The 13,391-nt window shown below is 54.7% G+C and overlaps 1 protein-coding gene across 1 annotated transcript; it reads left to right on the top strand.

Moving 5' to 3' along the window:
* The first annotated feature begins 1,899 nt into the window (after positions 1-1,899).
* On the top strand, positions 1,900-6,895 carry LOC135894079 (granzyme M-like). Its single transcript, XM_065422099.1, is given in 6 exon segments — positions 1,900-1,947; positions 1,950-2,172; positions 2,691-2,847; positions 3,781-3,925; positions 5,428-5,685; positions 6,737-6,895. Coding segments are annotated over 6 exon segments (990 nt in total).
* The last annotated feature ends 6,496 nt before the right edge of the window (positions 6,896-13,391 follow it).

The following is a 13,391-nucleotide window of genomic DNA, read 5'->3' as shown; positions in this document are numbered from 1 at the left end:
AAGATGATCCCGGTTTACGTGGATGTGGAGAAAGAGCAGGTGCCTCTGGTTTTAAGGCATCTGAACGAACTCGACTACAGAAACAAATTCTTCGAGCGGAGGCTGCTGGAGAGCTTGAAAAGCAGCATGCCTCCAGTTGGCAGTGCGAGCGCTGTGCGCCCCTCCAAAGCGACCAGCGCCAAAAGCAGAGTCAGCCGATAGCAACTGGGACTTAGCAGCAGCAGCGCTGCTTACTGAGCCCCGTGGACTTGGCTTTGGTTGATTCCTGCCAGGGGGGACGCGGCATGTCTTGCCCTGTTCATTTGGCATCCGGGGTTTGCTGTGGGCCTCGTTGTGGTGGTGGCAGTGAACTAATCTGCTTGGCTTTGCGCCTAGACTCGACTGTGAGAAGGCTTAGAAAATAAAGTTGTTGCTGGTGGGAGTTTGCTATTAAAATGCAGTGGGAATCTATATGGAATGTTAGCCGCTGCTCATAAATCTCATTATTTAATAAGCTCTTATTAAAATCCATTCCTCAGAAAACTGAACGGCCGAGTCTTTGTTACGAGAGGGGTTGGGTAGGGATAAGATCAGGTCCTGCTGGGAGCCAATAATGAGCTTTATTCTCAGCTCTGACCCTGGCACCCCCATAACCCCACCCAACTTTTCATTGGCCGTGTCTGCCCTGGGTAACTAACTGGTCGTCTCCCAATGCTTTGCTACATTGATGCAGCTCACATCAGGCCCCTGGGAGCCCTGTCTGCACTAGCCGTTCCCAGTGTGGCTAGCAACAGATGGCGATGTCCCTAAAACTGCTGGTGTAAAATAGGCTTGTGCCTCAATTTCTTTCCATCTGTGAAATGGGTGTAACAATGCTCGCCTGTTTTGAAGGGGAGGGGGAGTTGTGAGCACTCGTTAAAGTTTGTGATTTCATTGGAAGTCGTAATGACCCCTAGCCCTTATTTAGTGCTTTTCAGCACCAGAGCTCAAAGCGCTTTACAAAGGAGGTCAATCTCATTATCCCCATCTTGTAGATGCGGAAACTGAGGCACAGGGAGGGGGCGTGACTTGCCCGAGGACACAACTAGCATGCTAGTGGAAGAGCTGGGAATAGAATTTAGGTCTTTGGAGACCCATCCCCTTGTTCTGTCCACTAGCTAAGTACCGTGGACCTGAAAAGCCTGAGCACTTTCCTTCAGATCTCTGCTAGCACCTGGGCGTTGGCTCCACCCCAATTTGCTCATTGGGATGTTGTGCTCCCTGCAGTTAAGACTCTTCAGTGAGCATTGGGTGGTTAAGACCTTGGTTTTACATCTCAGAAAGAGAGCAGCAGAGCTCCGGGAGAGGAATTGTTTTATTACATGCTACAAGCACCAACAGAGCTTCTTGCATGGGCTGGGTGCCGGGGAGGCGGTCAAAGGGGCATGTTGCAGTCGATCACATAAGTGGTTGCGAAAATGAAGGTAGCGGCATATCTCTTTATCGTGACAAGGTCCAGGGCTGTGCAGTGGCTGAGAGCTGGCACATGGGTGTGACAAGGTGACGGGGGTTGGGCGATCGGACTCTACGCTACAAACCTAGCTGGATCGGGGGAATGGGTCCAGATTTGTAATCTAGTCAGGCCCCAGCACCTGTTTCAGCAGCTCTTTGTGCCTAAAGATGTGCTCCTGGTCGAAGAGTGCAATAGAGAGGGAGTTAAAAGGGTCTGGAAACTGCAAGGAAGCAGTTTACATCTCTTACTTCTGTCAGGGCGTGTGGGCTGGGGGATTCGGCTATGTGGTGCAGGGGGGGGGTGTTGAGGGGTAGAATGTCACAGAGGTGTCGGAATCTGGCCCCAAAGTGTTCAGGAAGCATGTAATGGATTAGGCTTGTTTTTTACACTCTGAGTTCCTGTTTTTATGGCGGTAGCGAGGTGAGCACATGCTGTGTAGCAGCTCCTCTCCTCTCCCTGCCGGTAGCCTTCGCTCTGCAAACCTCACACCTCCGCCTCCTGAGAGCCCTTTCTCCCCCTGCCGCAGAGGAGATGCGAGTGCGCTCAGGGAAGGAGCGGGGTATATAACTACGAGCGGAAATGCCCCCCGGCAGAAGCGGTGGGGCGACGACGTCTGCAGACGGCTCAGCGTGGCGGCAGCATGAAGGCAGATGGGAAATTGCTCTTCCTGGTGCTGCTGTTCCTCCCCATTGGGAAGGCTGGTGAGTGGGTGATCGCGTGGTGCCGGGGAGTGGCAGGATGGTCCGGTGGATAGGAGCCCGGGGCTGGGAATCCGGAGGGCTGGATTCTAGTCCTGACTCTGCCCCTAATTTGAGTGGGCTCAGCTGAGCCACTTCTCCTCTCTCTCTGCCTCAATTCCCCCATTGGTGAAGGACTTTGCCTTTCTCTGAAGCATCCAGTATCAGCAGCTGCTGGAGCCAGGCCTCTGGATGTGATGGGTCAATAGACTGATGGTTTAATGTGGCTGGGGGGGAATCCGGGGCTCCTGATTCATACTCCGATGCCCTGCCTGCTGGACTGGAGTTAGCTACCTCCAGGCTTCAGGGCTTATACACCCACGGGCATAGTTGGAGCAGCTGGAACATGGATCGGTTCCAGCCTGGTAGTGCTGGGATTCGAACACACCTCCCTTTCTAAGGTTTGGGGTGAGAATTGTCCCCTGCATCTGCCTTGCTCCCCATCCCCGTGCACTGGGGCACGTTGTGCTGTTTCTTTACAGCAGGCCAGCTCCAGTCTTCGATCATTGGAGGACGCGAAGCATTGCCTCACTCCAGGCCCTACATGGTATCTATCCACAAAGGAGACACTCCCGCCTGCGGGGGAGTCCTAGTCCACGCGCGCTGGGTGCTGACGGCTGCGCACTGCTATGCCGACCTGTGAGTACAGAACCCACCCCTGGCTGGTGGGTTCCCGCAGATTAGGGCCAGAGGAGCAGGCTCCCGGCTCGACCGGGAGGAGCAGGGGTTGCTCTGCTGTTGCAGGGGCAAATAGTGAAACCTGGATTTAAGAAATGCCAGAGGAAAAGCCTTGATGCCAGCCCCAGGGAGGAAAAGGGCCATTATTTACTGAACACCTGTAGGAATCTCACCAACCAGTAGAGCAGCAAACTAGGAACCCTGAAGGTCATTCAGCTAGGCAGGCGCGCAGGGTCAGGGTTGGTCGTGAGGTGTAAATGGGGGGATTGAATACAATTGGGTTCTTTCTCCAGCTCCTCCGTGGCTTTGGGTGAGCCAGATAGGCCACATTTTTCAAAGGGGACCTCTGATTTGGGGTCTGTTGGCCTGATTTTCAGAGGCGGCTGAGAGCCTCCAGCTCCCCTGATGCCCACTGGAGTTGTGGGCGCTCAGCCTCTCTCGGAAGAATCTGGCCCAAAGGTGCGTCGCGGGCTGGGCACCCCAAAACCAAAGCACCCCAAATCAGAGGTGGTTTTTTTTTTAAAGAAGTGGTCTGAATGGCCCTGACCCTCAAAGGTATTTGGGCACCTAACTTCCAATGGAAATTAGACACCTAAATACTTTTGACGAATCTGGGCCAACGTGCCTCCCTCTGCATTGCTCGGCTCATGGGAGGCGTCTGCATGCCCATCTGCCCTCAGCACACCAGGGGCATGCCAGGAGGATCAGTGGTGGGGCCAGCGTCACTGGGGTCATGAGTCAAGAGCTGGGGGAACATGCTCCACCAGAAAGCCGACTTGCTCCTCTGACTGCAGGCTTAGCTTTGTGCCTCCCCGATGGGGTGTTTCCATTGGGATAGCCGGGTGTCCGCAGTGAGGGTGCGAACGCTAGAGAGGCTTTCTTTTTGTGTCTCAGGAGTAAGGGTCTCATCAGGGTGCTGGTGGGTCTCCATCGGCAGCCCAAGAGAAATGCCCGAGTGCAGGTCTTCACTGTCGCGAAGTTTGTCCCGCATCCTTCCTACAACCGCACGACTTTCGCAAATGACATCATGCTGCTCAAGGTACGTGGGCTTGCTAGGGAGCCATGGGCACCAGTTATTCTGGCTTCTGCTACAGGGGGCCCGTCCTACGAGGCGGCAGCGTCTGACCATGTGGCTAGGGCAGTGGAGTGGGTTCAAATCCTGGCTCTTCCTGTTGTGTGGTCTTGGGCAGGTCGTGTTGCCTCTGCCTGCCTTAGTTTCCCCCATCTGTAAAATGGAGGTAGTAATAGTCCCTAGCTCTTATCATCCGTGGATCTCAAAGCACTTTACAAAGGAGAGCAGAGTTGTCATCCTCCTTTTACAGATGGGGAAACTGAGGCACACCGAGGGAAAAGTGACTTGCCCGAGGTCACCCAGCAGGTCAGTGGCAGAGGCAGGACTAGAATGCAGCTGTCCTGAGTCCCAGCCAGTGCTCTAGCCACTAGCCCACGCTGCTAACGATATCAATATTTCCTTTGTGGATGGAAAGCGCTGGGTTAGGACCCTCCGAGGCAAGCCGGGGCATTCAGCACTGCGTAGGATTTACTCCTTCCTCTGTTCCTCCATCTCAGGGTAGGGGGAAGGTTGAGTGGGGTGAAGCGGAGATGGGGAGTGCGGGGGGGGGATGTCTCTCCGGAGGCCTCTCCTGCTGCGGCGAGAAAGGTGAGATTCAGAAGTGACAAACTGCCTAACCCTTACAGGAAATCTTTAACACTAGCAGCGCGCTCTAGCCAGCCTTGAGTCATTCTCAGCTCACACCCTCGCCTCCGAGGTGCTGGAAGGTGTGCAGCCTGGCCTTGCTTTCGCTGATGGGTAAAGTGTTTCCCGGAGTCTGGCCTCTTTAACCGAGCGAAGGAGGCTTCCCTTTGACCCTCAGCTGCTTCCCAACAGCTAGGAAGTCTCATTCCTCCCACCCCTTCCCGCCATCCCTCAGCTTCTGGGCCTGCACAGTTTCCTCTAGGGCTGGATTTGGGGTGGTGGGGGGGGAGGGGGGGTACTTCAGTGATTCCTAGATTCTGGGCTGCTCTAGGTGGGGCTGGTGCAGCCTTTCGTGGGCGTTAGAGCAGTCGCCGAGGCACCTGCTCTGCACTCCCCACACCAGCGTCTGCAAAGGGGGGGCCGTACACGCTGCCCCCGTTTGGGGGAATTCTCCCAGGAGCCCTGTGGCACAAAGGGGCGTTAGGAGAGGGCTGGAGCCAGGCCTCTGGCTGTTGGAGACTGGCCAGGCTTGGCCAGTGGGGGTTGGTCTCCATGTGTTTCTCAAACCTCCTCGGGTTGTGGACTCCCCCACTTAAGACAGACCATCTCCCCAGCCTAGGTCGCTATAGAACTTGGTAATGCAAAGAGTCCCATTTGGGCTCTTCGTATCAATGGCACAAAGCGAGCCCGGGACAGGGCCGCAGCCTGCGGGAGAAGCTGGAGGCATCTCCACTGAGATGGAAGCAGCTCGGGGGGACCGCAGTGGTGCTAGGGCTGGGAATCTTCCTGCAGCCTGGCGGAGTCTGTCCCCAAGGCCTGACCTTGGCTTTTGCTCCTGCCTGCAGCTGGACAGGAAGGTGGTTTGGAACAAGGAGACGAGCCTTCTCCCGCTGTCCAAGAAGAATCCGGCCCCGGGGACGCCGTGCAGCGTGGCTGGCTGGGGGAGGTTCAGAGAGGGAAGCAAGTATTCCCCCGTCCTGCGCGAACTCAACGTCAAGGTGATGGACATCAGGATGTGCAACAACAGCCGGTACTGGCATGGCGAGGTCACCAGCACCATGATGTGCTTCGAAGGGGTCGAGAAGGGCTCTGCCCCCTGCCAGGTGATGGCTTAACTGCAACACTGGTCTAGAACGGGCTGATGGGGGAGAGTCCCCAGCTGGCTGTGTGCAAGGGGGACGGCCTCGTTGCCAGGCCCGCGGGCTTAGCTGCCTGTTCTCGAGCGTGCATGGAGATGGCAGGATCCTACAGGGGTGCCCCAGACCTAGCTAAGATACTGAAGAACCCCGGGGAACATGGCAGACACTGACAGGCACAGGCGCCGACTTGCTGATTTCCCTGGGGGTGCTCGCTCCCTGCTCTGCCCCAGGGCCCGCCCTCAATCCACCCCTTCCCCCCAAAGCCCCACCCCTGCCCCTCCCCCGAGTATGCCTGGCCCTTGCTCCACCTCTTCCTGCTCCCCATCCCCCCCAGTGCCTGCTGCTGAACAGCTGATCAGCAGCGGGCAGGAGGCACTGGGTGGGGAGGGGGAGGAGCTGATCAGCAGGGCCCGCCACAGGGTGCTGAGCACCCCCTGTTTTTTTCCATGAGTGCTCCAGCCCTGGAGCACCCATGGAGTCGGCGCCTTTACTGACAGGGATGCCAGGGGGTTTGGCCATGTGTTCTCCCTGGGAATCGTGTCCCATTTTCCATCCCCGAGGCTTTGACCCTTTTTGGCAGGCGAGGATAAGTGAGGTGCAGGGAGCTGCTGGCCAGGGTCTCCCCACTCCTTTGAAGGCCTTGGTGGCGGGCTTGGCAGAGAGGCCAAAGACTGAATGGGCCATGGAGATTTGCCCCTCGGTCAGGGCCGAGCTCCGCTGGGGCATGTGTGTGGGACGCTTGCCCTACTCTGCACCCGCTCTGTGGAGAGAGGACTCCAGTCTCCAGGGCTGTCAGTCAAGCCCCTTTAACCAGCACAGGATTTGGCCCAAGTTGTTGGTTAGCTCCAGTCCTAGGACAACCCTCATGCCTGCCCCGTGCAATGTGCCCCACTGCCTCTCTCCTCCCTGTTGCTTGGCGCCACTGCCTCTGTGCTCTTCCACGCTCCTGACCCTCATCCCAATGCTGCGCGGGGCCCTCCCAGGCTAACACGCTGTGTACTCTGTGCTGTTGCAGGGTGATTCCGGGGGCCCTGTGGTATGTGGCAAGAAAGCGGAGGTAGCCGGCGTGATCTCCTTCACCGACAAAAGCTGTGTCAACATGTTCAAACCGCCCGTCGCGACGGCTGTCTTTAAATACAAGAGGTGGATCAAAAAATACCTACTCTGGAGCTGAGCCCTGTAACTGCAGCATCATCTGTAAGCTTGCCTGTCTGTCTCCTCTGCCCTGTATTGACCCCTCGTGGCTTCCCTATGCTGCCCAAGTTAGAGATCAGCTCACTCACCCAGCCGCATGTGCCTCATCCATCCGTCTGGGCACTGCTGGTGCAACTCCACCCCCCCCCCGTGCCTACCTGTTCTCTTATAGAGACTTCAGCTCTGTCCTTCTCTCTCTCGGGCCTGGCATGCAAACTGTCCGCCTGCGTCACGCTTCCTGCTGCTGATTTGAAATAAAAGTGAAACCTCATCTGGTCCTAGGTGTGTGTGTGTGTGTGTGTGTGTGTGTGTGTTGGGGGTATCACACTGTGGCTGCCTTGGCTCCAGCTGACACCACAGCCGTGTCTTGTAACTAAGCTAAAGTCTTGGCCAGCCCAACTCGGTGTTGGAAATTGGAACTGGGGTAAGGGACAGCTGGGTGGTGAGTAGCTTCCCTGCCCTGAGAGGCACTTGCTGCCTCCTGTAGCGATTACAGAGAGGCAGGAGCCTCTAAACATTTCCCCACATCACCTCCCTGGGCGGGGCGCGGTGCATCTACGCTACCTGGGGAAGCCCAGCTAGCCCTCAAGATATGCTACACAACCACTGTGTACTGTACGTGGGGGACTAGCTGGGTTCAAAGCTGAGGTTTTCCCAGCTCTGTGCATGGTCTCTCTGGCCAGAGTATCTGAGAGCCTGACCGCAGCCATGGTGTGAGAGGTTGGCATTATCCCTGTTTTATGGCTGGGGAAACTGAGGCACAGAAAGGGGGAGGTGTGTCCGTGTTAACTTTGAGAATTAAACCCAGATTTTCAAGCCCGTGCCTTAACCCTAAGCCCACCCTTCCTCTGGTGAGCAGGACACTGTGCCTGTGAATCACCAACTCCTCAAGCCAGTAGGGGAACCAACCACCTTTAGTTATTAAATTAAAACCCCTCCCCAGCCCCTGCTGGCTCTCTCCTCCCCCCTCCACCCCAACCACCATTTCCAACTGGCCACGCAGTCCTTATTAGAAGGGTGGAAAATAAAGAGAACCGCTTCCTATTTACATAGCTTTAATTTTAATACTGTCCAGTGCCCCAGTAAAATAACATCCTTAGTACGTACAGACAGCAGGTGGGGGAAGAAACCAGTAGCAAAGAACAGGACGGCTCAACACCCAGCGCATTGCTCGACAGAAGAGGATGGAAGCCGGGGGTAACAGTTAGGGGATGCTAGGCTAACAGAAAGCACAGCTGGGGGGAAGTTGTGTTTTAAAGTTAAACAAATGGTTACTGCAAAAATGGTGAGGTAATGCAGGTGTCCCCTGTTACTACAGGTGTGTTGTACCCTGAATTAATTACAGCATTTGGACTGGATGGTGTGTGTGGCTCCTGAGGGAGGGAGGGTTCAGGCTCTTTTTTTCCCTGGGGGAGGAGAGACAAGACCTTTGCTTGTTTAACCCCATGGCTGGCTGGGAATTTGCCACCGTACCAAGGCTGAACCTACACGTGGAGCTGACTCCCGCGGCTCTGAGTTTGCCACAACGAAGGCCTTCCCCGCCAGGGTTGTGTGAGTGGTGATGTCCTAGAGAGCGAGGTGCTGTGGGCCCCACACAGCGGGATGGAAAGGGGGGGGGGGTTGCCCCCATGTTACAGCACAACCCTTTGGGGAGTGATGCAGGAGACATGCAGCTGCCATCCCTGCGGGGGAGCCAGCATCTCTGCAAGGGGATCAAGGCTGTTGAGTGCCACAGCTGGGGTTGGTGTGGGCACGTTGGGTCCAGCAGCTGCTGTTTGAGGCCTTGGGCCAGCACGTGTTTGGAAGGGGCAAGACAGGCAGCTGGAGGGTAGGAAAGTTCAAGCCACGACACGCGTGCTGAGGCTGGAAAACCCACCTGCCCCAGCACGCTTCCCTTGAGATCAAGGAGCACAAGCCCCATCAGGAGCTAAAGTCCTGCCTCGAGCCAGTGCCGCAATTGGACCCTAGGGTGGATTGCAACACGGTGTCTCGCTGCTACAACCAGAAACTCTCCTAGCTGCAACCGCTAGGGCCCTGTCCAGCCTGTGCCAAGGACGGGCCTGAGGGTCTGCCCCGTCAGCTGCATGCCAGGCCCCACAACGGTAAGGTGCCCCAGCAGCCCGTTCTGCCCCTGCTTCATTTTTGTAACAAGAGTTGCAACGCATGTGACTCAAGCCCCTTCCAAAGCGAATTAACCCACTGCTCCCCAGGGAGAGGGAAGCGGGAGCGTTAGCCCGTCTACAGCTAGTGAGGCAGGCAGGGGGCAAAGCAAGTGGCCTTGTTCAGGGCAAGAAGCAGGCCCCACTTTGCTCTTTTTGGCACCCGGGGCGTCGCTCAAAACCATGCAAAGCCAAGGGGGAAACCGCTGCGGTTCCAACTTTGTGGCATTTCACACCCAGTGTGCATGGGTGGAAATCACCACAGCAGCCCTGAGCCAGCCAACCCCAAACCTGAGGTGGTTTTCGCTGTGTAGCTTTGCAGAGCAGGGCCTGGCTGACAAGGCTAGCAGGCTGGACTCAAGCTGGGGAGCTGGCTATAGGGGGCCAGGACCCCCCACCCCTGCACTTCCTTTGCTTGCACACTGAGTGCGGCCAACATAAAGAGCACAGCACCAGGCCTCATACACAGGCCAGGCCTCCGCTTTCAGCACTGCTTCAAAACGCCCAGCGAAAGGAGGAAAAAAACATGTAAGGGAACTTCCTGCTGCAGGATGTATTTAGCAGCTGCTGAGGGAGAAGGGGTACAGGCTGGCCCTCCTGAACCCTCCTGGCCTCACACAGCCCATCCAATGGCTGTTGGGGGGGGGGCGGGAGGGGCTGTGACTTGGTGGATTTAGTCCAGTTCTTAGTGGACCCATCTCCACCCCGTAAAAACCATTTGTGGCACTGATGGGGGCCTATCTGCCAGGCTGCCTGTCCACCCCAGGCGATGCCCAACCACTGCCCTGCTCTGTGATTGACCGGAGCCTTTCAGCTGCAAGGCTGTCCTTTCGCCAAGCCTAGCGTCACTCAAAAATATGACACGTCTATATTTTGAACAGCCTATAAGGCTCTGCCTAGCTCCTGAAAGCAACGTCAGGGGCTTAGTAGAGTGGCTCAGGAAGGGTTTTTCCATGAAAAAAATCAAAAGAAACAATATTTTGCAGCCCTTATTGGTGACGCATTGTCCATTTTCAGTCACGTGTTTCTGTTTTGAGAGGTTTTTAATCGAAAACTGGAATTTTGTTGGGGGAGGGGGTTTCTGTTGAAAAACTGGAAATTTTGGCACCTTGAGGACTTAAAATGTAGGGGCCAAGGGCCTTTCATGCAGCTCCAAAATGGGGCCGTTAGATGCACACGTCCCCTTTGTGAATGCCAGCCTCTCATTCCGGACTACAAATGTGGTGGCGCTGTTGAACTTGCCACACTTCCAAAGTGAATAGGAGCGTCCACACATGGAAGTCTTCCTGAATAGCTGTTCCTGAGTTGCTCCAGGTTTAGAGAAGCCCTTGTGCTCCTAAGCCACTGAGACACTTTTGAAAATGTCCCCCCCCCCAGTGTTTAGTACTTTCAGTGAGTACCTTGTACGACTCTCACTCTCCGTTGGAGCTGGTACGTATATGACCCCCCTCCCCCATTACCATATCACCTGGGCAACTTACCACGTTTAATCCTCATAACCTCCCTGGGAGGTAGGGCTATGTCCTTATTTTACAGATGGGGAAGTGAGGCATAAGGAGGGCCACGGTCACCCAGGGAGTCTGTGACAGAACAAGTCCTTGATGCCAGCTGTCCACAGGCCTAAGCTACAGCCACTCTGCCGGCCTTTCCACCTAAGGCTGCAACATCTCTGGTAGCTCTGCTCTGTCCTTGTTCCCACCTGCCCTCTCCTAACCCACTGTCCCCTTCCTGCCCATCATCTCCTGTTTCTACAGCGCGTCTTGGGGCACCCGGCCCATTGGGGAGGGGGGGGGCACTGGGGATGCTACTGTATTACAGATATTAAATAGCCATCTTTATCTTTCATTCAAAAGGGTCCCAAAGCATTTTGCACAGCACAGACTGAATAGTGGCCCCTGGGAAGTCGGTGACGAAACTTACATAGGCTTCAATGAGACCAGCATTTTGCCCCGTACAACAGCACCTTTATATGCAAGTATCTTCATCTGCCACTGAAATAAAGCCACCTCTGGGGCTGAACGTGGTGGCTCCTTTCAACAGCACACAGCAACGCTGCCAGCTGTGGAAATCAAGCTGTGCCCTGCCTCCAGCTGGAACGCCTGGATAATTCTAGGGAGGTGGAATGGAATAGCCCACCTTGGAATCGAGCCATGACCTGGTAAGAACACCTGCCTCTGTCAAAGACCCTGCATGTTGTCAGTGCTACTGCGAAGGGATCTGGGCGGCCTGCAAACGTCTATTCCTTTGGAACCTACCATACAATTATCATTCAGCAGATTTAAATAAAAAATCTGACATTCTGATTAATTCAGAACACTCTTGAAAGAGAGCGGGCACTGGCCAAACTGACACCCTCAGAATGCATCTTTTTTGTAAAATACCACTTCACGCCCCGCCCCTACAATCTGCCCTCCTGAGCCTAGGCAGCCACGTCGGCAGTTTCCCTCCGAGCTTTGCAACGTTAATCAAAGCCAAATCTGACCATGCTGGACAAAACCTGTAACAACAAAGCCCAAACATGTGGTAGGCAACCCCCTCTGCTTTTGATCAGGCAAGGCCCTGAAACAAACAAGGAGTCCCAAGTCCCAGCGTACCTATAAAGCCCAGTATCTTTGGGAGCAGGAGTGAGGATGGAGAGAGAGAGACGTGCCTCTTTCTCTCTGCCTCCTGTTTCCCACTTGCAAATCAGGAAGTCACTCCCCTGCCACTGACCTCAATGGTGTGATGCTGGTGTCAAACCACGAGAATCAGGACCATATTTTTAAGGGGAGATTTCCACTCCATGCCTATGGAATTAGGCACCCAATGAGCAACTCTGCCTCAGAGGCCAGGGTCAAGGGGCACTGGTACGGACCTCGCTCCTTTCCTCACATCCCACCGAGCCTGCGACTCCCACCCCTTGTCTGGGAGGTGTTGGAGAGCAAACTGGACTAACTACCAAAGGGAGGCCCTGATGCTCATTAGGAGTCGCCTCTGGCCCCACCTTTAGCGCAAAGCCTGCATAGTGGGGCTGAGTTTATAAAGAGGATGAACGGCATAAATCAGCCTCTCCCGCCCAGACCCGTCCCCTAACCCGCTGAAAAAACAAAAATGGCCTTTCCTCACCCCAGCTCCTTGGCGTTCCCCCATGTGCTGTGAGAAGTGTTTCCATAACAACCCTCCTCCCTTGGCGATAATAAGGTGCTGTTCTGCTCCCCCCCAGACACTGGGTGACACCCAACGCAAACACAATCCCAGCAAGTTAGTCATTAGCAGATTAACCAGTCACCATAATTACAGGCCTCGTACTGCGCAAATGGCTGGTTCCGTAACGGGGAGGTTCTGCCCTTCTTCTGTTCCCCATTGTAGAATCCTCCCCAGATCCCCTCACCCCACCCCTCTCCCGCTCTGCTTTTGGTCCATGGGTGGGTTTCTGAAGGTGTTTCTATAAATTAGCTGAGATTATTTGGATACATGGATATTAGTGCCGACATGTGAGACAAAGCATGCAGCTGAGACCTAAGATTAAGGCTTTTGCTTGAAGCATTCTTGGTGGTTGGGTTTGTTTGTTTTTTTAAATAGAAAGAGCAGCAATCCCAGTTCCCTTTGAAATCTCGACCTCCTGGGAGAACTTAGAGAGACCCCAGTGAATCAACGACCGCTGTTGGTTGTCCTCAGATCGAAAATCCCAAGTGTGCTTCAATGAAAGCGTGGAGAAAATGGGCCTACAGCCCCTCCTGGCATTGGGCTGTCTAGGGGGGAAGTTGGCTGATCGCTGCTTCAAAGTTCTTCAACAACTGTGAACTGTGAGGCCATCAAGACGTCCCATAGGCTTCACTGCAAAAGTCCATCCCTTCATGCAGGACACCTGTGGCCATCTAGACTCCACGGATAAAAATCCCTCTCCTTAAACTAGAGTGTATGGTGATCAGACATTGCAGAGAAGACACTGGCACAGCCATCAGCAGAACACAGATGTCGGGGGATAGGCAGTTACCTGGTTCTTTCCCAGTGCCCAACGGTAAAACTTCCAAAGCTCCATTAAACAAAAAAGAAAGGGCGGAGAGAGTAAAGGAATAAATACTTGCTTTTCTCCAGGTGTTTCATGTGTGTCTCAATCAAAATTGTCACAACCCTCCTGGCCAACAGTTACATCAACGCAAAAGTTCCTCCTTGGTTTGTTAAGCTCAAGAAAACAAAAACGCTGCTGCTTCTGTCTCTTTATGAACAAGAGTTTTGTCCTTACGGCGGTGCAGTAGTGAGAGTGCCTGGGGCTTTGTTCGTTTCTTAATACACTATCACCAAAGTTGAGGTGTTCTTTGCATTTGCAATAGCGGC

The sequence above is a fragment of the Emys orbicularis genome, chromosome 24 (genome assembly GCF_028017835.1).
Source record: "Emys orbicularis isolate rEmyOrb1 chromosome 24, rEmyOrb1.hap1, whole genome shotgun sequence".
NCBI lineage: Eukaryota > Metazoa > Chordata > Testudines > Emydidae > Emys > Emys orbicularis.
Note: the sequence above shows the minus strand (reverse complement) of the source record. Positions and strands in the feature narration are given on the sequence as shown.